Source organism: Olea europaea, chromosome 7 (assembly GCF_002742605.1).
Source record: "Olea europaea var. sylvestris chromosome 7, O_europaea_v1, whole genome shotgun sequence".
Classification (NCBI taxonomy): Eukaryota; Viridiplantae; Streptophyta; class Magnoliopsida; order Lamiales; family Oleaceae; genus Olea; species Olea europaea.
Genome location: NC_036243.1, coordinates 16651645 through 16674619, shown reverse-complemented (window position 1 = coordinate 16674619; position 22975 = coordinate 16651645). Strand labels below are relative to the sequence as shown.

General features: G+C 34.4%; 3 protein-coding genes across 3 annotated transcripts; 1 reads left to right on the top strand and 2 right to left on the bottom strand.

Moving 5' to 3' along the window:
- The first annotated feature begins 4152 nt into the window (after nucleotides 1-4152).
- On the top strand, nucleotides 4153-5907 carry LOC111397182. The gene has a single exon (XM_023023951.1). It carries the CDS (start codon nucleotides 4407-4409, stop codon nucleotides 5547-5549), a length of 1143 nt encoding a protein of 380 aa, XP_022879719.1. The 5' UTR covers nucleotides 4153-4406; the 3' UTR covers nucleotides 5550-5907.
- Nucleotides 5908-9927: 4020 nt separating this feature from the next.
- LOC111397180 (expansin-A13) lies at nucleotides 9928-13886 on the bottom strand. The gene is made up of 2 exons (XM_023023950.1): nucleotides 13338-13886; nucleotides 9928-10641 (listed from the first exon to the last, which is right to left on the bottom strand). Exons 1-2 carry the CDS (start codon nucleotides 13841-13843, stop codon nucleotides 10332-10334), a joined length of 816 nt encoding a protein of 271 aa, XP_022879718.1. The 5' UTR covers nucleotides 13844-13886; the 3' UTR covers nucleotides 9928-10331.
- Nucleotides 13887-15872: 1986 nt separating this feature from the next.
- Nucleotides 15873-22702, bottom strand: LOC111397979 (UTP--glucose-1-phosphate uridylyltransferase-like). Its single transcript, XM_023024943.1, has 23 exons — nucleotides 22516-22702; nucleotides 22368-22415; nucleotides 21737-21828; nucleotides 21515-21605; nucleotides 20976-21036; nucleotides 20818-20895; nucleotides 20674-20724; nucleotides 20510-20583; nucleotides 20147-20219; nucleotides 19994-20051; nucleotides 19683-19773; nucleotides 19177-19248; nucleotides 19037-19101; nucleotides 18831-18901; nucleotides 18578-18721; nucleotides 17657-17709; nucleotides 17477-17552; nucleotides 17338-17394; nucleotides 17146-17229; nucleotides 16957-17055; nucleotides 16771-16875; nucleotides 16305-16376; nucleotides 15873-16218 (listed from the first exon to the last, which is right to left on the bottom strand). The coding sequence occupies exons 1-23, from the start codon at nucleotides 22596-22598 to the stop codon at nucleotides 16192-16194; spliced, it is 1725 nt and encodes a 574-aa protein (XP_022880711.1). The 5' UTR covers nucleotides 22599-22702; the 3' UTR covers nucleotides 15873-16191.
- Between the last annotated feature and the right edge of the window lie 273 nt (nucleotides 22703-22975).

Here is a 22975-nt window from a genome sequence, read left to right as displayed (position 1 = left end):
AGCTGTGACCAATATGCAGAGATCTGTGACCATTTATTGTGACCAACAAGAGATGACCAGTGACATATTGCAAAGACTCTGCAAAATGGAAGTGGTTCAGCTGTGACAAATGTATGAAATGATCTGTAACAAATCTTCAATGACCTGTGACCAGATTGGATTGACTTTTAATAATTCTTCATGACCTGTGACCAATATACTGTGACCTGTGACCAGGGTGCAGTGACCTGTGACAATGGGAATTGACCTGTGACCAAATTACACAAACCAGTGACCTTTGGAACTGCAGATAATCCTAGAAACTGGTGACCTGTGATAATCCTAAAAACTGCAGGTAACCTGTGACCAATATACAGTGACCTGTGACCAATATACTGTGACCTGTGACAATGGGAAATGACCTGTGACCAAATTACACAAACCAGTGACCTTGGAACTGCAGATAATCCTAGAAACTGGTGACCTGTGATAATCCTAAAAACTTACTGTAACCTGTGACCAGGGTGCAGTGACCTGTGACAATGGGAATTGACCTGTGACCAAATTACACAAACCAGTGACCTTGGAACTGCAGATAATCCTAGAAACTGGTGACATGTGATAATCCGAATAACTGCGGGAAACTATTAAATTTTGAGACTTTGTCCTCGATACGGTGTCAATATAGCAAAATATGATATATAGTGAAACTTGTAGTAAAGTCCCAAAACATTAATGAACTTTTTGATATAAACAGACAAAAGTAATAACTGCGTTGTCATTACAAACGAATTTCCAAAACACGAGACAATGTTTCCTGCTATTTCAACATGTTACTTCTAAATTGCACTATCACTCTAAAACAATGCTTTCCCCACCAGTAGGCTGCACCGGCTTTCTAGTCTTCCCGATTTCACGATATTTGAACAACAGTGAAGCTACATCCAACCGAGCTCTCCCCGCATCAAACTTCATTGGCATGGATCCTATATCGTCATGTAGCATGTACTCCATCGTGATGGAGTCTTCTCCATCCTACTTGTTTCATCATCGTCGACATATCTCAAACCAGTCACCAAACAAAATTCTGAAATTGAGAACCGCACGAATCTTCCAGCTATGTTGAACCACAACTCACTCTCATTAGGTTGTTGCACTTGTCTCAGAAGAAAATAGTGTATGAGCTGCGATTGGATAACAATTTCCTCGCATTGCAGGAAGTGAGCGAAGCACGTATTCTGAAGGATTCGACGTTGGGCTTCATTGAGATTGTTTTTGAAGTTCGACACCACACCTTTGACAGTGGTAATTGTAATTTTACCCGAAAACCAACTCTTCTCGAGTATAATGTATCTCCAGGCCTGCAAAAACGATCACAATAAAACTGATTCATTTTGGTCACAGGTGAAAATTCAGGTAGTCACAAACATCAACATATAGGTCACAGATCCCCTTCAGCAAAAAAGAAATCAACAACACCCATACAGAACGACACAATAGCGTTCCGTAATTCGCAAATGAACAACCACTTTTGAAAAAAACATTAAAAACCCTTACTACAATCAGGCATTTCGATTACAAATTCAACACAACATACATCTCAAATTCAAAAATACTTCATCAATACACATTACCCATCGATTAAAATGAAGATAGGTATACTCGAAATAAGTGAACAATTGAAAAATATCAAAAAATCACCTTCTTCGACGACTGTTTTCCAACCGAACTTCTGGATTTTTGTCTTTTAGAGGATGATTCCTTCTGCACTTCATCCAACTTCCTTTTAACTCTTCTTCCTGACTCGTGGATTCCAGTTTTCTCCCCACGTTTCCCACTGCTTGAACGAGTCATCGTTGAAGTTTTATAATACTTCGGGTAAACTGTGAACACAGTTTTGGGAAGGAATGTAAAAATTATGTGACCGACTGTGAAAGAAGTTGATCGGGCAATCGCCGGAGAACGACAGTGATGAACGACCGATTGGATGAACACGGTTAGGATGAACACGGTTTAATCGAGAAATGGGATACGTGAGGGACGTGGTTATGGAAATGACGATTTTATGGAAAAGACGTGTTTAAAGAAAATACAGTTTCTAAATTTTTGAATCACGTGATTTTAGGTAGAGATATCTATTAAATAATTTTAAATTAATTAGAAAATGAAAAAAAAAATCTGATTACAGAAATGTGAAACTTCCACTCTTATTTAGGAAATATGAATTTATAAAATATGGATTTGTGTAATTACCACAAGCATAATACCAGGCCTAAGTCCACCTAAGCCCGTCTGCCAACTCTCTAGGCAGCTTCAGATTCGTTTTGATGGTAGGAACAAGATATTTACCAAAGTCAAAACCGGTCAAAGTTATCTATAGTGAATCAAACATTTAGCTAGTATCCACTATCACTAAGATTTCTCAACGTTAATTAGCCAAGTTATTTTAAAAAAGTCTTTATAGTCAATATGTCTTTTATTACAATCAATATCTGATATAAATATAAGTGGCAAACGTGTCGATTTGCTCATCGTTTCCCAATTTGTTTCATTCAATTTTGGGATTGTTTTGAGATCAGTCATGAATAGAGTCGAACTGATATTTTGCTCATGAGCCGAATGGTTTGGGCTTGAGGATTGATTCATTTTTTCGCTCCATTTTTGAAATGTTTCTTTATAATTATTTTAATAGCAAAAAAAAATAAAATCGAATAAGCTCAACTTGGCTCATAAGTCCACAAGCCAAAGGGGTTGAGTCGAGCCGAGACTATCCTAGAATTTGGATACAAGCCGAGTCTCCTACACATAGCTATAGGAGCAACATGACAAAGACCAACAATTGCAAGGAGTGGATGAATGAACATAGAACACAGTGTATTGGGTTGATTTCTTTTTTTTGTTTATTTAAAGAACGGGCAATTTCATAATCTTACATGATTTGAACTGCCAAGTGAATGAAATGACAAACTTTGCTACATTTTCAAAATGCCGATGATATTTGTTACTAAAAAAGGTTAAAAGGTAGATTAGTAACAATTTTCAAATGTTGAGAATGATAAATACAAATTTTTTTTTTTAATTATTGAATATCTTCTAGATTGATCAAGAAGATATTTTTTAGCTAGTGAGAATTTGCTACTTGAACCTCAAATCTAAACCATCAATAATATCCAAATAAATGTATAATCTAACACAGTAAATCTATTTTTGCCCTTTTTAGCAAAACTATTCATGACTCAGACCTTATTGCACGAGGTAACTACAAAAGAGATGAACCAGGCAAGTTACCACCATAACTACTACAAAGCAAGCAATTCTCCATTACTTTTTTTTTTTTTTAATTTATTTTTTCTCAAATTCATATTCAATACATATTCACTCAATACAATAATGTTGCTCGTAGATCTATAATTTTTATTACTTTTTAATCACATATTTTCCAAAAAAATAATTTTCACAAAATATATTATTAAAAAATCTCTACCAAATGAAGGCACATTAAAGTTGAAATAAGAGCACGTCCATCCATAACATTCTTTCATAAAAGTTCAGAAATAAATGGTGAAAATTCGAATAACATGTAATCATTTTTCCCTGTTTGGTTTGGATTAAAATTAGAGTTTTAATTGTCTTTAATAAAAGTTGATGAAATGTATAATTGAAACAAAAAACTGTGAATCTCATAAAACTTGTAGTTGAAATTGAAATTAAGTTTGAGAGAAAATGAGTTTTAAAAAACTGGAACCAAACAAAGTCTAGTTGAATTTATCGATGTTGAGATAAGCTCTTTGGAATCTCACGTTTTCTGCAATTTTCATCACGTAACATAAATTTTTTTCAATAAAATCATGAGTACTAGAAAATTTTAATAGAACTTGTACTAACAATGATGTGGCAAAACATGATTGAATTATTTTTTTGTTTCCTTTTTTTCCATCTTTCAATAATCTCGCGTCATATGTTATACATAAGATTTTCTGTCAAAAAATTTTCTGATCATAGCATTCTTAATTTTTTTTTTTTTTTTTTTTTTTTGGATGTTTTGAGCACATTTTATCCATTTGCATCCAAATGCACATGAAAGTTAGCATAACAGAAAAATTATTGTTAATGACAAAATAATAATCCGACCCATCGAAAATCCGGATCCAAATATAAAAGAAAAACACATCCGCAGAACCTTCGGACCTCTCCGAAAACCGTCATCAGCCACCGTTATCCTCCGCCCTTTCCATTTCCTTAATTTCCTAAAAAATCTATTGCAGCACAGCCTCGATTTGCCTGTTAAACTATCGCTATCATCATATAATCCCCCTCCCTACCCACACCAACAACCTTTACTCTGTCGCACCGAAATCTAGAATCAGTTTCGGCTTTTCCAGATGAAAAACAACGCACTTGTGATTTGAAATCAGAGAGTTTTGGAAATGTTTGGGGCTGTCCAGTTTGGATTATTGGCAGCCGGGATTGTATTGTTCGTGCCGATGGGTATGGCGGGATGGCATTTAAGCCGGAATAAGATGCTCTTCTTCAGCTGTGCCCTTTTCATCACACTCGCTGTCGGTGTGCACTTAACCCCGTTTTTCCCTTCAATTTCTAATTTTCTGTACAAGTCTTCATTGATTTCTGATTCATCTTCGCCGACTGGAGCAACTTCTTCTTCCGTGATCCGGGATTCATGCATTTTTTCTCTACATAGTGTTGTTATGTATAAAAGTAACTATAATGAATGTATGGATGATGCTATTGATACTAATAGTGATAGTAGTTGTAAGAAGATGTCGTGGAAATGGAAGCAATCGGAAAGTGTTGCTGAATGTGGGTTTCAAAAGTTAAAGAAGCCAGATGTGTCGGTGTTGTTAAATGGGTCTTGGGTAGTTGTTGCCGGGGACTCTCAGGCGAGGTTAATGGTGGTTTCTTTGTTAGAGTTGATGTTGGGTTCGGATGGGATGAACAAAATCAGAGGGGATTTGTTTAAGAGACATAGCGATTATTCCACAACTGTGGATGAAATTGGGATGAAGTTGGATTTTAAGTGGGCGCCGTATGTTAGAAACTTGACCAACTTGATGATGGAATTTAAGGAAAATAAGGATTATCCAGATGTCATTTTAATGGGAGCTGGGTTATGGGATATGTTGCACGTGAATAATGCATCAGAATATGGTGTATCGTTGTCGGCGTTGAAGGATTCAGTTTTGTCGCTTTTGCCGGTTTTCCGGAATGTGGATTCCATTGATAGGGAGACAAGTGAGTCGATGTGGATTAGGTCACCTCATCTGTTTTGGCTTGGGATGCCAGTATTGATAAACTCAATGTTGAACACAGAGGAAAAAAGGGAGAAGATGAATGATGTAATGTGCAATGCTTATGATGATGAAGTTTCTAGAACTAAAATTTTGCGGCAATCTGGAGGACCACTTTTGAAATTGGATATTCGTTGGCTGACTGGCCTATGTGGGCCTCGGTGTACGATGGATGGGATGCACTATGATGGGGTCGTTTATGACGCTGCGGTTCAAATCGTGCTGAATGCGTTGCTTCTTGAATCAAATCAGAAGGCACGGTGATGCAAATTTTGTTTGCACATTAAGGAATTGATAACTGTGGAATAACAAAAGGCCTTCTTGTGGGCCCAAAATTCCTAGCGTCTCTTGAGGTTTCTTTAATTTTATTTCTCGGATTCTTTCCAGGTGCTTCCCTTGTCAGCATTAACCCAATAGTGAATTTTGGTATTGTAGTTATGTGGGGTTGATTTTTTCCCTTTACTTTTCAATATGCTTGAAAATCCTACTCGCACAAATTGTATGTGATAGATAGAGAAATTACAAGTGTCTCACATCTAATTTTGATGTAAAGAGATGCAAGAATGTTTGTTGATTTCTTGTATACGAGCTTTCTTTTATGAAAATGCTTCTCAAATTGTTTTTCTAACTTTATTTGCTATCAATTAGGAGAAGGCCGTTCAGACCATGTTCCTATTATTTAGTGATTTTGGTGACTTCTAAAATAGGGAGATAGCAAAAGATTGTAGGGGACTTACAGTTTCCACATATAGTTAAAAATTTGGGGTTGTTGACAATGATTCTAGCGATGTTGTAAAATAGGGGGCAAGCAAGATGGGAGATTATCAGTATGTCTTGTAATAATATCTGTTCTTTTACATTGACTTTTTAACAGCCACTTCCTTGATCTCCAATTGCAATGAAATGTATATAGATCTTCAAGGAATAGTTAACAGATACAAAATAAGCATATCTTTTTCCAATGCTTTGACTTAATTATTTGACAACCTTTATTTCTGTGTTTTACATTATAGTGAATAGTGATCACTTATCTTAAAAATTTCTTGATTCTGTGCTTTGAATGTCTTTGAACTTCATGTAATATTGTCTTGAGAGATGAAAAGCAATTGCTAGGTAAATTGTTTGCACGTGCTTGTTTTACCAGAAAGCTATTGTATTTACCAATTTAGGAAAAGAAACCAAGAATGTACATCTTAACTTGTGAAGTTCTATGCATTGAATGTTCAAAACAGTGGTGCTTTCTATTGCTAACTACGATTTATTTTTATATCAACACTCTAGTGTACTTTATAGAAAGACTGACCTTCTAGCAACAGCCAAATAAACTAAAACCAATAGAATCTGTTTACGTCAGAAGAAGAAGGTATAATCTCATCTTATGCAGTTTAAACTTGGGCCCTTTTAGACGGTGGACAAATATTACTACACGGTAATGCCATTACTGCAATTAAACAGTCTCTGTTGCATTGTTTGCTAAAAAAGAACAGAGTGGGAAGCAGCAAAGGAACCATTTCTTGATTTATATCCACAGTGGGAGAGAACAAATGATATTAAATTATTGAACACATATTCTGGTGAATATATTTCTTCACGTCATTTCCCCTTTGTTTCATGCTATCAATTAACATTCCTTTTGGATACAATTTATAAATTGGTTTATAAATTCTATCAAAGTCAAACATTAATTTCCATTACACATTCGTATCTACTAATTATTCTCCGCACATTTTGTGGGATCAACTACTGTTCTTCTAACTATTCCTATTTGTAAACCATTTATAAATTTGCCAAATTGAGGCTTTCAAATTATGGGGGTTACAAGCATGGAAGAAGGTTATAAGCGCTTGTAGGTCACCCAGTTGCCCGTCATATGACATCTTCTTGGTCAAACATGAATAATAGCTCAAATCTAACTTTTAGTACTTTATGTATTGAAGCTACCTTGTGTATGATGTAGTTCTATTGTGCCCCGTGCCTGGTATCTGGATTTCATATTCTTTATATGAGTTCAATGACATATTTTGGGGATGGGAATAACTAAATGAGAGTCTGCAAGATCAATGTATTTCAACCATTGTGGACAAATTTTAGGATTTTATGTTGGTACATGTGCTTTTAATGATGTGGAACAAAGGAAAGATTCTTCTGCAATAAGCAGCTGTATGGTGAATAGTCAGAGCTGGTTTTTCATGAATTTTGTGGCTGAAACAATTTGTGAAGTTTGAGCATTCCAAGGGTTTGAACTTTGAATTGTGGATCAGCAATAGACAAATAGGCAGTTTTAAACGACGTTAAACAGTTGTCTAGGCAAATTTTGGGATGTTTTTGTTGATTTTAAATATTGGGAAGGATTCAGAATAATGAGAAGATTCTGGTTTTCCCACCTAGGTTTCCAAGCAATTTTGCTCCAAGGTGAAGTTGCACTGAACCTTCAAAACAACATTCACCGGTTACCTGCTCATCCCAGGGTAATTCTCAGAATTATAAGAAAAATAAAGATGCTTGGTGGCCTATGGTCCTAGATGGACATGAGTCATGTCATAAATTTAGGAAACTAATGAACAATTTGATTAAGAAAACTAGGGAACAATTTGGGAACTCACACTCTAACAACTCTAGAACAACTGCATGTCCTATTAAAGCAGATGGGTTCTCTACGGAGTATTAGAGGTTTGAATCCATACGGCAGCTGAAAGGCAACATTTATGTTGGAAAATAGATGTCCTGTGGAGGCAAAGTCATGGTATGTTTTGTCACCCTTCTAGAGGTCGTTACTTCTCTGAATTAGTCGGGCGAAACTCGGGCACCAAAGTCATTAAAAAAATAAAAATAATAAATAATAATAATAATAATAATAATAATAATTCAAATAACATTAAAATAGAGGTAGTAACAGCTTACACTATATATTAATTACCAAACTAATTTTAATTCTTGAAACATTAATGCAGATTTTTCATGCGAAGTTCAAGATTTCCCTTTTTCTTGCTTATGTATTTCGCATAAAGCTGATGCTATAACTTAGTGAGTTTGCACTGTTTTGCAAAGTGGCTGATTTGTCCTGTATAACACATTGGTCTATCATATTACTAAACATTGTCATAGTTGCTGATCATAAACTCAACTAGAATCGACTTTAGGAGAGTATACTTCACATGCCCATAAGGCATTATGACTTCTATGCTCCCCAATATCATTGTTGAAGGGTTAATACAGTGAATTTGACTCCATCTACTGACCTTTTCCCTTTCTGATTTCAAGCCTCGCGAACCTTGCTCTATGAGAGAAGTAGATTTAATACAGTGTATTTGAATTTGGCTGCATATCTACATTTGTACCTGGAAGGTGCACTAATGAGGTAAATCTGGATATTTCAGGATAAGGCTTAATTTCGGTTTACAACATCAATTTACTTAGTTTAATCAGCTGTTAGCATTATATTATTTGATTCTTCTTTGTATTCTGGTTGTAGGTTGCATTTTTGGTAATATTCTGACTTGAATTCGATTTTGAAGATGATTCTTAGTGTTACTTTCATATTTTTTGAGCATTCCAGGCCATATCTAGATATTTTACGCCAAATTTTTTTTTAGAATTTACTAGCTTTCTAATTGTTGTCCTACTAGAAATGGGAAAGTTAACTGCTTGTGTTATCTATCTTAATGAAAAAAGGCAAAATGAGGAAACAAGAGAGATTTAGATACTTTCTTTGGTTTGATTTATTAAGGGAATAAGTTTATCGACTCATGAAAGCATCTGTGGTTCTGCTTTTCTTCCTTCAGCTTATCAAAATTATCTAGAAAGTACATAATTCCTTGTGCATGATTTTCCATGTAACCCATGCTTGACACCAGAGTTCGTTCAATTCAGGTATTCTCTTGAATGGGGTTTTCGATACAGTCCCTTAATATATTTATTATCGATCTTTGAAGTTAATCTATTCCTGCACATTGGTAATGTAAAAGTATTCCATGTGATTATTTTTTTGCATATCAACTCCAGCTTATCCTTTGGTAATCTTTCTCGCGGCAGATATTTTTGTCATCCATTTATGCTAAGACCATTCGAGGGTTATTTGAATTCTAAACTCTATCGATAGAATAGAGTAGTTTGTCAAACTTGGAACCTCAGTTCTATATGCCACTGTCGAGCCTAGCTAGAGCTACCCTTTACCTTCAATATCTGTGTTACTGCCGTTAACAATTTCGTTCATTGATTGATCTATATGCTAACAAGTGATGGTGACACCAATTGTTGTCGATACATGTTTTGTGTAGACTTCAGTAGACTTTTGTTGTCGGCGGTAGTTAGCAATCTTGTTTTTTTAAGAATTCTAGCAAACTGCCAACCAAGGAAAAAAATAAAAATAAATAAATAAATAAAATCTTAAAAGTTTTCACTTCAGTCCAAGATCCATATGTGTTTAGATGTCAAATTTTGGCCCAAGTGATGAACAATCACGTATTATTTACTCCTATACTCGCAATGTCTTTGGAAACAAAAATCACAGTTCGATGTCAAGTGTTGAATTGGATAAATTTCTGCATGTCTACTCCGTCCTACTAAACATTTCATCAAAATCAAAACATCCTTCAAACTAAATTATACTTGCCTAAAAACAAGTAAAGAAGTTACGCCGAGAAAAACCAACAGATATTTTCTGATGCAGGACTCAGCATTAACAAATTCAAGCCTAAAGAAAATGTTAAAAATGTGATTACTACCATTACATAATCTACATTTCAATATAAAATACAAAGTACCACAACTGGAGACCACCTCTGGTGTTTCAAGGTTCTTAAATCCCCGTCAAAGACGCGACTACAACAACAACATATTAAGCCTTGTACCCAATAAATTTGGGTAAGCTACACAAATCCCTTTTTTCCGTTCCATTCCATTTGTTGCCAGGTCTAATGGGAGATCTATAGCCTCCCATCTAAGAGACAGAGAGGAAAAAAATTGTAGTTCCCACCCCCCACCCATAAAACCCCTATCTCCAACCAGCTCGATAATACAGACAAATTCTCTGATTCTGGGTAAGTTTTAAGATTCAAATTGCTTGCCTTCAAAAGTCTGTCCAAAACTCCAACTCTTTGGAGCAACATTGTAAGATGTAATAGTCAATCCATCACTACTGGTGACCTCAAATGAAAGGGGCTGATTCTTCATATCAGCATTTATATGCCAGTTTTGGCCCCAGTTTCTGCCCATTGGAAGCCATCCTGTTCTTGAACCCTTGATTTTCACAGCCGTTACGTCTCCAGCACCTGCAACGTTCCTTATTAGGACTGATAAGAATATCCCGGCACCACCGACCGTGAACCGGACGCCTCCTTCCTTTCTGCACTTGATTCTGTTTGAGAATCAACACAAGAATAAGAACATTAAGAAAGGTTTACTGAGATGGAAATGAGATATATTGAAAACTTGAATAAGTGAAGATTCATTGTACTTATGGTAAAGAAAAAGGCTTGGCATTGCAGCAGAATAATATCAAGCTAGAAGATTTTTGGGCAATGATCACTCCTTGAACATTCATTACCGTGATATTACAACAATGATTGACAAAGGCTAAAATGAAATTGTGAACATAACTAGAACAATTTTCAAGTCACAGTTTAGGACATCAACCGCAAGAAGGAAGTATTGTTCCCATCTTCAAAACCATGATGTTGCATCAGAATTTCTAGATGAAACTAGAAAGATTTTTGAGTAGTCAAACCATATAGCAAACTATCATAAAGGTTTGGCTAAATAAGCAATTAATTTGCAAGATAAACAACATAAAACTAAGTCCTGTTCTCTCAATAAACATGGAGTTGGTTAAATGAATACTAGTTTGGCTTAACCTTCTTCTTCTAACCTGCTCTATAGAGATTAATTCTATCTTCAAATCAGGAAGATGCAATTCTATGCAATACATGCACCAATCACCTAATTCGTCCTTCCCTTAATATATATACTCAATCATTGCCACATCCACTTTTTGAAAGATATTACCAAAAGAAAAAAAGAAGAGGAACGCTCTTAAAGACAATCTTGAAAATCATTTAATTGATATTATGGAAAATAGGGATCTGTGCGGACTCAAGGGGTGGATTATGATGATGCTCAAATTTCTAACTAGCACTGGGTCTACTGATAACGTATTATCCTTTTTGTTGCCTTTTTTCCAAAAATAATTAATGGAGCAATATGGGAGACAAAGTTATAATATTACCTTGTGAAATTAAGGAAATTGAGTTCATATGAAATTATGGAATGATAACTGGGAGATAGTGTAGTGTGAGGTGGGATTCTAGAATAAAGAGATCCGAATGCTTCTAAAGAATTAGTTAGATTAATATCTGGAAAACCACAAGAAACTGCCGTACAACTAAAAACAAGATTTTACTTTTACGTTCCTGTGTTTCAGGATAACCCTCTTACTAATAAGTTTCATTAAATTTGATTATAAAGCAGTTGATAGTGTGACTAGTTACCAACAAGTCATCATCCCTACACTTGTGTAAATGATTTGCTGGGATCTCATTGCTAAACTTCGCAGTTTGGGAAACATCTAAAGACTTGAATTATCAGCTATTGCCTCACTTTGTTCGAGTATTCAGCAATTCCTAATGGTGTGATCCATTGTCAAATCAATTTTCAAACCACAATAGTTTTGCCCTCAATTACATCTGGGTTTCATCTTTGCTTGACTTTGCTTTCCCTTTACCAAAATTACCAAGAGCTTTTCAAATTTTAGCCAGACCCAATCTATTTTTTGAACTAAAATTTCTCGAATTGATTTTCATTGCAGTGCCCTCTTAAACTTCTTTGGAATCCCTGAATGAGGTAGATAAATGGGAGGCCTATATTTGCATATTCTTATGGATTGGTTTCAACTGAATGATGTGAACCAATAGATGTAAAATCCACAATAAAATTCCATATATTTGGATTATTTTGAGTTATTAAGTATTTTTATCCTGAGCCAACTCGATCAACCATTTTATAACTTTTCATGATTGACTAGAATTCATCTTTAATTTGGAGTCATCTAAAATCCAGTACTTTCTTAACTAATTCAACAAATCCTAGAATCCGAGTACACTGATTACAAACGCAAGCTAAATATGCTAAAGGGATTGGTCAATGAGAGAATTCCTCAGCTGTCCAATCTAAGTTACCTGTACAGTGTATGAGGGTCATTCAAAACAAAAAGAATGCTAAAAATAGCCTATCATACAGCTTGGTGTTAAAAGATAATTTGCTGACAAGAAAAGAAATGGCTAAATCAGATAGAATTTCCTAACACAGACACCCAAAAAATCCCATACGATATAACAAGGCAACTTTCCAGTCCAACCTTCTGAAGATAAACACACAGTTTCACTATATTTCCGATTATTAAAATCATTACTGTTCGTAGAAGACTTCTCTTCACACCTTCAAACAAACTATTCTTGCATTTCCAAGCCTGTGCTCCTTCTCAGCACCAGGCAAAAGGTTCAAGAACTGCTGTTAAGATCAGATTCTTGACTCAAAATAAATCTCCATCAAAAGTTCGTTGTCAACAGTTTCTCAAGCATAATACCACAATTTATAGATCATATCTCTCACTAACTGAATGCAAAATGAGAAAACTCCCAAAACAAGTTCATATACTCAACGAACCAAGCAAAATAGCAGTTCTTTTGCCCGACCATTTAACAAATTAAATAAGGTCTGGATTGATCTGCATCGCTAACTGAGATCAATTTATTCCTAAACCTTGGAGACTAGTAATAGTTTTACACTGTAATCGGTCCAAAGGTTGGGATAACAACCAACATCTAAGTGCTTCTTAAGAATAATATTTTTCCAGATCCCACACATTTCAAGTAGATCTCCAGTAAGTAAAAGTACTAGAGCAAGAAAGATAAGGCAAATCCATAATGTAAAAATAACAGCAATTGAAGTGACAGCCACTAATATCTACCATGCAATTCACTGTTGTACCAAACCCAAAACGATAATTTCGTCCAGAAATCAAAATATAAAAAAGATGAAATTAATGTCTTTCAATACCTTCGGTACTGAATTGGCATATTGGAAGCCTTCCAAATAGCAATCTTCTCAAAAGCCTCAATGGGCAAAACAAAATGGGCATTTGGCGGATTACACTTGCCGCCACCATCAGGCTCAAACCCATAATTCGGAGCACAAAAATTTGTCGCCGTGACAATAATAGAGGTACCCGGAATACACCACCGTAGATCTTCCACGCACCTTACCTCGTAACACGCGCCGCAGATCTGACCTTTTTCAAACAGAACTGTACTCAACCCAGCAGTGGCCTTCCCATAACCGCTCTTTTCCAGGTCACCATACCCACAAGCCCCACCGACCGCATCCCGGGGATCCGCAGCCGCGTAGTAGGTGGCCCTGGCGGGCTTCCAATCAGATTGCGCGGTGATGGCAGATGAATAAGGGAACGGCGTTGATGAGTGGTAGTGGGAGTGAACTGGGTGTTGTTGAAGGAGTGTGAGGGTTAGTAAGAGTGATGGAAGAATTGGTGTGAATAGAGAAGCCATAGTCAGGGTTTAAGTTTTGTTTTGAGCGTTGCTAATTTATTACTATAAATAGGGTGCAAATATAGACAAAGTGGGAATATCTTTAATTTAGATGATGGCTTTAAGGACCACACTATTTGAACTTTATGCAAACGTTAATATTGCTCTCACGTCCAGTCAAGATGATTAAGGATCCATCTGATATAATCTTTGCTTTAGCTTTTATTTTTCTAAAAGAACTTTTAGGAAAAAAATACCATAAATTTTGTTTGAAAATTAATTTTCAAAATAGATTTTTTAGGAATGGCAACGAAATGGGTATAAGGTGGGTGGGCCCATCCTACCTCACCTCGTCGAGTAATTTTGTCACCTTATCTTGCCTTGATACCAAATTAAAATGGGCTCGGGCAGGGAGGGATGCAGGATTGGTTCCTTGTCCTGTTTATCGTTGCTCTCACGTCCAGTCAAGATGATTAAGGATCCATCTGATATAATCTTTGCTTTAGCTTTTATTTTTCTAAAAGAACTTTTAAGAAAAAATTACCATGAATTTTGTTTGAAAATTAATTTTCAAAATAGATTTTTTAGGAATGGCAACGAAATGGGTATAAGGTGGGTGGGCCCATCCTACCTCACCTCGTGGAGTAATTTTGTCACCTTATCTTGCCTTGATACCAAATTAAAATGGGCTCGGGCAGGGAGGGATGCAGGATTGGTTCCTTGTCCTGTTTATCACGTCATTTATTTATTGTTTTATACATTTATTTTTTGATTTTAGTTTTTTTTTTATGTATTTAGTTAATGAAACAAAAAAAATGTTCTTATCTTTATTTATTATTGTACAAAATGTATTTATCTTTGATTTTTTGACATTTCTGCCCCTATTTTGACATTTCATTGCAGAAATATGTTTTTTCATCCAATTTCTCAATTAGAAAAATGAAAAATGAAAAAATATGCCATCTTATTTAAATAAAACAAAAAAAAATTGTAATTATGTTGTCAAACTTTTAAAAAAACTGTACATAAATCCAAATAAATTATTAAAAAAGTAATTAGCACAAGTTACATCCACATCTTTTAATATTATTGTGTAAAATGTCCACATCTTTCATTTTGACATCCTCACATTCATTTTCACATTTCATTGCGGAAATCATTATTTTCATCAATTTCTCAACAAAAAACTATAAAATGACAATTATACTATTTTATTTAAATAAAACAAAAATAAAGATCAAATTGCAAATATACTCTCAAATTTTTTTTAAAAATACAAATAAATTTCGAATAAATAATTAATAAAAGAAAGTGATTTTTTTTATTTTGTGTTTTTATTATTTACTTGAAATTTATTTTTACTTTTTCTAAAAATTTGGGAGTATAGATGCAATTTGTTCTTTACTTTGTTTTATTTAAATAGGAGGATATATTCATTATTTTATGACTTTTAATTGAAAAAATATGAAAATAATGATTTCCACAATGAAACATGAAAATAAAGGGAAAAAAAAAATTGAACGATAAGAACATTTCGCACAATAATATTGAAAGATATAAATGTTTTGTGCTAATTACCTATTTAATAATTTATTTGAACTAATTTACAATTTTTTAAAAAGATTTGAAGTATAATTGCTACCTATTCTTTAATTTTTCTTTTTCTTTTTTTTTTGTTTTATTTAAATAGAAGAGCATTTGTCATTTTATATTTTTTTTAATTGAAAAATTGAATAAAAGGAACATTTTCCACAATGAAAGATGAAAATAGCGGTAAAAAGTCATAAAATGAAAAATAATAACGTTATGCATAATAATATTAAAAAATAATGACATTTTGTGCTAAATACCTCTTCTACTAATCAATCATGTACCCAAGTATCTAATGAGGTCACTGAAACTGTTGTCCGAGAATATTCGTACAAAGTTACTATCACAATCCATTTTGATAATCCCATGTATCGTCTTGTCTACCCCAATATCATGAGTAGAACATCCTTTCTTGGACATATCCACGCAAACCTAAATCACATTTTACCATGTACACATCAAAACGAGAATTTTGAATCTAAAATTCTAACAAATATATACCATTATGTTGCATCATCCAATCTCTTGAAAGATTATTGCTTCACATAATGTTTCAGGCTTATCTCTAACAATTAAACAGCTGGTGTAGGCAAACAAAAACTCAGTAATATTCATGTTGCAAACGAAACGTTTCTGAAACATCTGACGACTCTGACAACACACTGAACAATTTCTACACTATAACATGTTCACAACAGCTTTGTTCATCAAGAACACGACGGTGAAAAGGTTTGAGATTTTTGTAATTTTGGTATATTCTGCCTGTGACTACGATTATTTTATATGTCCTCTGGGCCATTGATCTCCTGGACAGCAAAAGAAAATTAACCGATGATTAATTACTTGTTTAATTATAAGCTAAATTCTGAAACAGACTGCTCAAGTATATTACCTTGTTAGCAATTACAGCTCCATCAGGAATTTCTAACTTCACACCAGTTTTCACAACAATGGTCACTTTACCCTAACAAAATGAATTTAAATACAAAAAGGAAAATCACAAGAGGATAAGCTTAAGATCAGAGGACGGGATATATACACAGAAGTCATTGAATTTTTACCAAAAAATTCATTTCATTTTTTTTTATAGTTGATTAACTTTTCATACCATTAGTATCTGTTAGTTTGACTAACAAAAAAGGTGTCGTGACCATGCAAGTTTTTGAGCTAGATAAACTTATGACAGATTGACCAAAGTGTAACAAATATTCAAATTTGGTGACAATTTGGTGACAAACATAAAATTTTCCAGTAAGTTCAGTGACACCACTGTTTTTAACCCTCAAAAGATTATGAACTCCACATATCAACAATGCTAGAGCAGATAAATAGAAATGCAGGAAATAATGTCACAGTACCTTCAAAGTAATGCCAGATCCAAACCATACATCACCAGTCACTTTCAAGCTATCCAGCTCAACGATACTAGGGATGGACTTGAACCTACTTAAAAAGTTGGCAACCTAAAAATGAGCAATCAGTGTCAAGCATAAACAGAGAATTGCACCAAGCTAATGCAAATAATAGAAGAAATAGGTTTTAACCTTCTTAAATTCAGGACCCAATTCAATTGAAGGATTGGCTGGATTGATCCTTGCTGGGTTCCGGGTCACAAAGCCTTCAGATAAGGTGTAAAGATCCGACTGAAAAATCAACCAAATGAGTTGGGAATCAGGGATTTAAATATTTAGAACTGTGTCTGCATGTACATTTGAAGTCAGATACAAATTTACTTGAACTAGAAGCAGATCTGAAGTTGCTTTCACCGGAAGGAATCGAGAACGGGGAACATTGATGCCAATAGCACGGTCAAAGAACTGATTGACAACATATGTGGGAAACAAAAAGATTAGTACAACTTTTGAGAAGGGACAGTCGGACAAAATTATAAGATAGTAATGTTGAAAAATGACACGATTGTGTACCTTTATTGCTGCCCCAGCAGCGGTTTCGAGTTGAAGAACTTTGATTCCATCCACTTCCTGGAAAATGAAAATATCTTTAGACAGACTGCAACCTAGAAAAATGGCCATGTTCAGGTGACTGCTTGAAATAAAATGAAACCTTTGGGTTGGGAATAATCTCCATCTTCAACGCATCTGCTTGCACAAGTCTTTTGATTGCATTCAGGTTCACCCACCTGCATGATTTGTGGTCCATGTGTATTATTACAATTTCCCTACGAAAAGTATTCAAGATTATCCAACAAGTAACTAATTTGAGTGAGGTGCTGTCATGGCTTACAAGTTGTTTGTGTTGAAAATTTTGAACTTCTCTATACACTTAAATTCATTAATCTGCATGCAAAAGGAAATATCTACATCAACCACAAACATCCCAAGCAAGCATTAGATAGATAACTATAACCTGGGTATTAAATAACCACCACCAGAGACATGCTTTCATATCAAAAAAAAATTTGAAAAGTCGGGCAATAGGTTTGCATGAATCTTGCTACATGTAAACTATGATGTGCACTTTAATTTACACTTTATCACGTGACATTATCCTATTGGACATTTTAAATTTTAAACAGTTTTTTCATTCAATTGACACTTGACAACAATGCAAGTGTCAAATATCAGTATACAAATAGCAAAATTCAAGTTTGCATACGTACATTAAGCCACTTCATTTTGGTAATTCTCGTAACATATTTTCCCCAACTCACTTCACTTCTTCAACCTTCTTAAAAGGTCAAAATTGAGAAGAAGTCTACTGGTTCAACATAGCACTTCATGCAGCTCTACATAATCCAATGTATTGGTTGTAATTCCTAACTGATCCAACCGATTCTTTCCTTGTGAATCAAAAGTTCCAAGTTTTATGCTTAAAATATGTGACATGCCCCTTGAAAATACCAATAACTCTTAGAAAGTGAAGCCAAATTCATTCCAACCTTTTCCTCGTACTAGTATTGTTTTTTTCTTCTTTGGTTTCAATTAAAGCTGGTGATATAAGAAAATGAAACTGAATAACATGTCCCGTTATAAAAATATATTATTTCCACAATTTATCAGTCTCTTGTGCCTAGTTTGGAGGATATTGAACTTGCATGCGCAATGACTTTATACTTTCTATTGATAAAAACACCATTTGGAGTAGGAAAGTAATAGCCATATATAGATGTCAGGGTAACATAAAAACAAGGCGGGGGGGACTCACATGTTCATCAGGAACTTGTGCTATTTCGAGCAGCTGCATACAAATAAGAAAACAGTTACTGCAAGTGAATTTGAACATGAATATATATAGTTTCAAAAGGTGCAAAACAAATACACCTGGTTTCCTAATTTCATATATGACAAGCTACAAATTGGACAGGAAAAATATAACACATTGAGCTATATTTACAAGGGGTCTCTAGCTAACATCAGTCGCAGAAAAAAAAGAAAAAGATACTATCAACCAAAATCACCAAATCTAATACAAAAAAAGGGTTTTGTGAGTACCTGTTCTCTATAAAAGTAGTCATTAATCTAAGAAAATCTGTTAGTGACTAAAATATTAAGTATCTTCAAAGTATGTCAATAATCTGTAATGTCATACATAAAACTGATGAACAGGCTTCTAACTTCTTGAACACGGTAGCAAGGTGTCTTGTGGTCACTTAAACACTCTTACCACTGCAATGTGCTGGACATACAAGTACAACTGCTATATAGGAAGATATACCAATACACAGACCTCTGAAAGAATTAAATATAAGATATTGAAGGGAATAGTACATCAAAAACCTACTATGGTGTTTTAAGGTTAGCTACAGAACGTTCTGCTCACCAGCTTGAATGCCCTTCATACTCCACCGTATTTCTGAATTGTAATTAAAATGCCAACTATACAATGACAGTTTTTTACAGCAAGCATTGAGATCAGATGGTCTTTAAGGGTTCAAAAGGCTTAACCATATGTTGTGTAAGACAAGATTTCGGTAAGATACATAATACACTAATAGTGAACCATTTCTACTAAAAAAGCCACCGGGCACGCTCAAACGAACCAAATTTATTAATAAATTCATCACCATTTTGGGACATACGTATTGACAAATCAAGCCTTTGGAAATTACCCAAACAAAAAAATAACAATAATTCTTTAAAAAAATTAGATGAGGAAATATTTTTGAGATTAACAAAATATAAGTAACGGACACATTTTTCCAAACTCCAATGTATTAATTTATATTTTACTTTTGTAAAGTCATCTTTAATAATTTAATTATTACATATTCCAATTTCAGTTTAGAGTCATATATAAAGTGCCAGGTTATTATAGCAAATTGATCCAAAGCATACAACAGCCTCTTAGCAGTACCTCCATGCAGTATTCATTCTTGTTGTTGATCAAATGATTTAAAATTTCTGAAGCAACGAATTAAGGAAAATAATTGAACAAACACTTGAAAAATCAGCACTTGTCGCCATTGTTAGTAGTCTTTTTGTAGATAAATAGTTAGTGCTTCCATAAAGACTTAAAAAATAAAACAAACACACCCGAACGCACGCATATTCACGTGCCCACTGTTAGCATATAAAAGATCTAAGGGGTTAAAACTTAATTCAAGTCAACAAGTATGGATACTCAAATCAACAACAGCACCCAAGTTATCGGCATTCGCAATAAAGACATATTCTTTGCCCTGTGAGTGGAAAAAAGGATTAGGTATTGTATTAGTGAAACATAGTATTATTCATGAATGTCAAATCAAAGAAAACTGCATCTTAAGGGCACAACCTGCGATAGTAATGCTTCAAGCTTCCCACTATTCACCAAAGATGGGAACACATCGCCGTGACCAGGGGGAAACCTAAACAAGCAAACCACATTCATGACTTTGAACAGTTTACATAAAATATTTGCCACATTTGATTACTTAACTAACTAATATGATCCTGAAATAAGCAGCTAGGACAATGTGTGCAAATCCTTATATGACATATATGTAAACACTGACGTCTGAATCGCAAAAGGGGACCCGAAATTTTCCATCTTCAAAAGAAAATTTTCACAAGTACTTGTAAATGTAGATGTTTAACTGCTTGACCAAGTCCAACAATTAAAAATCAGAAGAGCAAAGAGTTGAATCGTGTAAAATACCATCCATCCTTGCCAGCATCTTTTATGCATGGAAGTGGCGCGAAATTGTCAACAGCTAAACGAGGATACTGACTCTGAAAAAAGTAGAATATAAACATCAACAACATATGAAATAATTTCAATGCAAAGAAAAGTAAAGACTTTCTAGTGTAAGATAAACAAACCTGGTTAAACGTATGGATCTCAATGTTTGATTTGGCATATTTTTCTACGATCTACAGTATAAAAAAGCAACACGTCAGCATTTGACTTAAATTAAACGTGGAAAGTCATTTTCTATAGGATATAGCTATGCAGATATATTTCACCTTCAATGTATCATCATGAGTATTGAAAGAGTTCATTAAAAGCAGGGGAACGCTGCATCCATACTTCTTGTTGAGAGTCTACAGACAACTAGAATTATTAGTTGCAGGCAACAATGAAACAAAAGCAATCAGAAGAATATCTTCTACGCACGTATTACCTCAATTTGGATCACAATTAAGTCCAGAAATGTCAAACCATCACGAACTTCAATGACAGACCTACATCATTGAAATATGAATTTTACCTATACAAGAGTGAAGATGAATATAACAACAGTAGAAAAACATAATGTATCACAAACATAAAGGTAAAATATCTCTCTCAGCATGACTCGTTAGATGCAGTTTTGTGAGGATAAAAAATGGTGCATAAAGAAAGAAAAGGTAGCCTGTCCAACTAGCAATAAGTTTCCTCAACTTTGCATAAAGTTAGCATATTCAGCCAGAGGTAGAAAACACAAAGAAACAAGAGAGAAAAACTTTTATTTATATTTTCTCATACCACCACCACTAGTTTTATCTTGCAAAATTGAAGGAGAACACATGGAAAACACACAGATCTTTTAACAGATAACACAGAGTTAATCAAATTTGTCTACAGAAAATTGAAAACCATACCATGCATTTCTTATGCATCTCCCTAATGAAAAAGTATGGAAGATAATTTTAAATATATAAAAACCAGTATAATCCATACTTTGGACCAGTGCATCCCATTGTTGTCCCCAAGCCTCCATTAAGCTTTAACACCACAAGTTTGTCTAACAGTTTTTTAGTCTCTGCAGGATCTGCATTAACCCCAAATAGTTAATTTTATTCACCAGCCTTCAAATCAAATATCTCTAAATTGAAAAAAAAATATATATAATATAACTTCAAAATGGAAGGCAGATAAGCATGACTAACATATGAAGATCACCTTCAGATACAGGTGTTAAGGTATCATAGGGTACGACCACCTCATCAGTTGGCGTCTGGATCTTACTCCATTCAACATGTTGAGCTTCACCACTTTGATTTTCCGAAAAAGGAACAGAAAAAACTTATCACAATCAAACTTCAACAGATCAGATAAGAAAAATGAACGACAATGGTAAACCTATTAAATACGTGAAGTATCCAAAATTCAGGAATAGTAACACCAGATTTTTGATGGGCAGTCCGGTTACATCAATTTCCAGCATTTAAAAAAAAATATATTGAGTAATAATTCAACACTTTGATCATATCCATACAATACTCACAATATGCAAAGCTCATCCTCTAATCCTCAACAATTACATTATAAATCCATAACCGCTAACCATAGATGTCCAATTGATTTCTGCTGTACCTGAGATAGCGAGTAACGAGGTTGAGGAATCCAGTCTTTTCATTTTCACTGAAAAACAAAACAAAAAACTAAAAAAAAATATATTGAGTAATAATTCAACACTTTGATCATATCCATACAATACTCACAATATGCAAAGCTCATCCTCTAATCCTCAACAATTACATTATAAATCCATAACCGCTAACCATAGATGTCCAATTGATTTCTGCTGTACCTGAGATAGCGAGTAACGAGGTTGAGGAATCCAGTCTTTTCATTTTCACTGAAAAACAAAACAAAAAACTTCAACCAAACAAATCGTCTAAACCAGATCTACAATAAAATAAACAAACAAAATTCATCAAATTAAAAAAATAGAAAACCTGATTTGATTGAGACCGGAAACAGCAGATTGAAGCTTGGAAATCTTCTCCGTATCAGCTGCACTTAAAGTTGCGGTAGACATTTTTTAAGAGTATAATAAACTTTTATTACTGTGATTCGGAATTAATGGTTTTGATGAAGAGTGTGAAGCGACGAGAAGATGACACTTCGTGCGGTGTACATATATATATATATATATATACACACACCAAAAAGTGAGAGAGGGTAGTATTGTAAATTTGAGTTTTAGATCAATGAAACGTGGCAATGGTCACGGAAATTTTTGGAAATTTTTGTTACCCACAGAATGGTGCCGAAGATGAGAGGATATGGCGGCGAATATCATGACCCTGTGGGTAATTTAGGGCCGTTTGATAGAGATTTTGAGAATTAATTTTTTGACTATTAAAAAGAAAAGTGAGGTCCATATGTAAGAGAAGAAATCAAAAATTACGGCTT

Bases quoted from the DNA above. Each gene is read 5' to 3' on its own strand.
- LOC111397182 (XM_023023951.1), top strand. From the start codon at position 4,407: ATGTTTGGGGCTGTCCAGTTTGGATTATTGGCAGCCGGGATTGTATTG.
- LOC111397180 (XM_023023950.1), bottom strand. From the start codon at position 13,843: ATGGCTTCTCTATTCACACCAATTCTTCCATCACTCTTACTAACCCTC. The intron at 10,642-13,337 runs GTATTGAAAGAC...ATTCTCAAACAG, and splicing joins ATGCCAATTCAGTACCGAAG to AATCAAGTGCAGAAAGGAAG.
- LOC111397979 (XM_023024943.1), bottom strand. From the start codon at position 22,598: ATGTCTACCGCAACTTTAAGTGCAGCTGATACGGAGAAGATTTCCAAG. The intron at 21,037-21,514 runs GTATGGATTATA...TCAATGATGTAG, and splicing joins ATGGGATGCACTGGTCCAAA to GTCTGTCATTGAAGTTCGTG. The intron at 18,902-19,036 runs GTAAGAGTGTTT...AGTCACTAACAG, and splicing joins ATGTCCAGCACATTGCAGTG to ATTTTCTTAGATTAATGACT.